The sequence below is a fragment of the Ruditapes philippinarum genome, unplaced genomic scaffold (assembly GCF_026571515.1).
Source record: "Ruditapes philippinarum isolate M1 unplaced genomic scaffold, ASM2657151v2 ctg358_1_1_1_1, whole genome shotgun sequence".
NCBI lineage: Eukaryota > Metazoa > Mollusca > Bivalvia > Venerida > Veneridae > Ruditapes > Ruditapes philippinarum.
The window spans coordinates 326,201-328,044 of record NW_026866557.1 but is presented as its reverse complement, the minus strand read 5'-3'; the positions used below and the strand labels follow the sequence as shown (position 1 = coordinate 328,044).

The window sequence follows — 1,844 nt, the reverse complement described above, 5'->3', positions numbered from 1 at the left end:
ATGCATGCATTAATGAAGTACGAATGGAAGAGGTACGAATCTTTCAATTTGTATCCACTCACAGCACCTCTGTCTCCATTAAAACTTGCACGCGCAGGTTTCTACTATACCGGTACAAATCAGACTGTTAAATGTTTTTGCTGCGGTGAACAGTATGATGCCAACGATTATGAAGAATTAAATAAAGCCCATCAAAGAAATTCACGAAACTGCAGTTTTATCAGAGGTGAAAGCAGTTCAAATATCCCAATAACATATTCTAGCAGGTCAGAAGATATATTTTTTGGCAGTAGGGAACACCAGGATATGCCTCAATACAGATATCTATATAATGGACCAGAAGAATTAAGACGATCCGTTAGGCTTACAGCGCAGACTCAAAGAACATTAAGAATAACGTCGGAGATTAAAGAAGCTGGTTTTTTCAACACAGGTTTGTTTGTCCAAAAAATATAAATGTTAACAAAACAATGACAATTATTGTGCTGTTATTTCGACAGTTATTTTTAAAAATGAATTATAAAAACGTATCTTATTGTGTTTAACCGATTTAAAAATATTCTTCTAAGTACATGCATATCATTGTTATTTCCATTTAAGTTAATAAATAGTTACAGGAGGCTGATATTATGTCCCTTAACTAGTTCTAATAGGAAGCATTTCATAACTTTATTTTAAACATTCTTGTCATTATTTCAGCTAATTACCATGTTGAAACTACATTCAGTGTACATTTATGCAAGCAGAAGCAGGACAATTAAGGATACTTTGTTCATAAAAGTTGTTTTTTTGTTGGTGTTTTTTTTGGAGGGGTTTCTTCTTTCCTTTTTTCATTTCTTTTTCTTTCTTTTTTTTCTTTTCTTTATCTTTTTTGTTGTCGTTTTTATTGTGTTTTAATTATCAATGACATGCACTTTTGGATCTATTTAAGGTCGAATATTTCGTGATCTGCTTGAACTGTTAGATATGGCTCTCAACCTTCAGCATATGAGTCAACATATTTTAGTGAGGACTCAAGCATTTATAGTAAACCTTTACCTATTATTAATGAGTATAAATGTTTTTCAACATATTTAACATTTAAGGCATATTGAAATGCTTCAATTTACTTCGATAACGTTACGTAAGTCTTCTTATACTTGTAATATTCTGCCAGTAGAGAAAAACGATCTGCAAAATCAGCAAATTTACATCAAATGAAATATCAAACTCACTAGTTTTTGCAGGGCATTTCCTTTTCTAGTATACATGTAGAATATTTAATGGAAACTTCGTTCATCAAAACTAAAAAATAAAGTATTTTATTTCATTTGTGAAAAAACCATATAAAGTAGCCTGACTTTGATAGGCATTGTAAACATGAAACGCGCACGCACATACTTATTAAAGACAAATATGGTCTATTAATCAACCCTTTGCATGAGCTTTCTAAATGGCTTTCTGACAGCAAAAATATCAACAGCAGAATATCAAATTTATTAAAAACTTCATGTTGTCAACATATTCAGTTAAGACATTGAAACACTACAGAGCTGGATGATAACTGGTCTTGAATGACATCATATTATGCGTACATGTAAGCTACCGTTTCCGTCATAATAAACAGTGATGATGATTTAATACCCATGAGAGTTTTTTGTTCGTAAATAAAGTTTTTTTTCCAGTTTGGTGTTTTTAGTCGGTAGATACCAGTATTCTTCACTTAATCACCCTAAGGACATAGTGCCTGGATTTTAATTTTGTATTTGACCGCTTATCTGTAATATGCATGCTTCGTAACATGTGATCCCTTTTCAAAAAAAATCCATTTTATTTTGTTTCGCCCATTGTTTTCTTGTTAAAGG

General features: G+C 31.6%; 1 protein-coding gene across 1 annotated transcript; it reads left to right on the top strand.

Annotated features, from left to right (window-relative positions):
- Window positions 1-761, top strand: LOC132732905 (E3 ubiquitin-protein ligase XIAP-like). The gene is made up of 2 exons (XM_060719433.1): window positions 1-433; window positions 700-761. Exons 1-2 carry the CDS (start codon window positions 1-3, stop codon window positions 759-761), a joined length of 495 nt encoding a protein of 164 aa, XP_060575416.1.
- Window positions 762-1,844: the final 1,083 nt, after the last annotated feature.

Bases quoted from the DNA above. Each gene is read 5' to 3' on its own strand.
- LOC132732905 (XM_060719433.1), top strand. From the start codon at position 1: ATGCATGCATTAATGAAGTACGAATGGAAGAGGTACGAATCTTTCAAT. The intron at 434-699 runs GTTTGTTTGTCC...TCATTATTTCAG, and splicing joins AGCTGGTTTTTTCAACACAG to CTAATTACCATGTTGAAACT.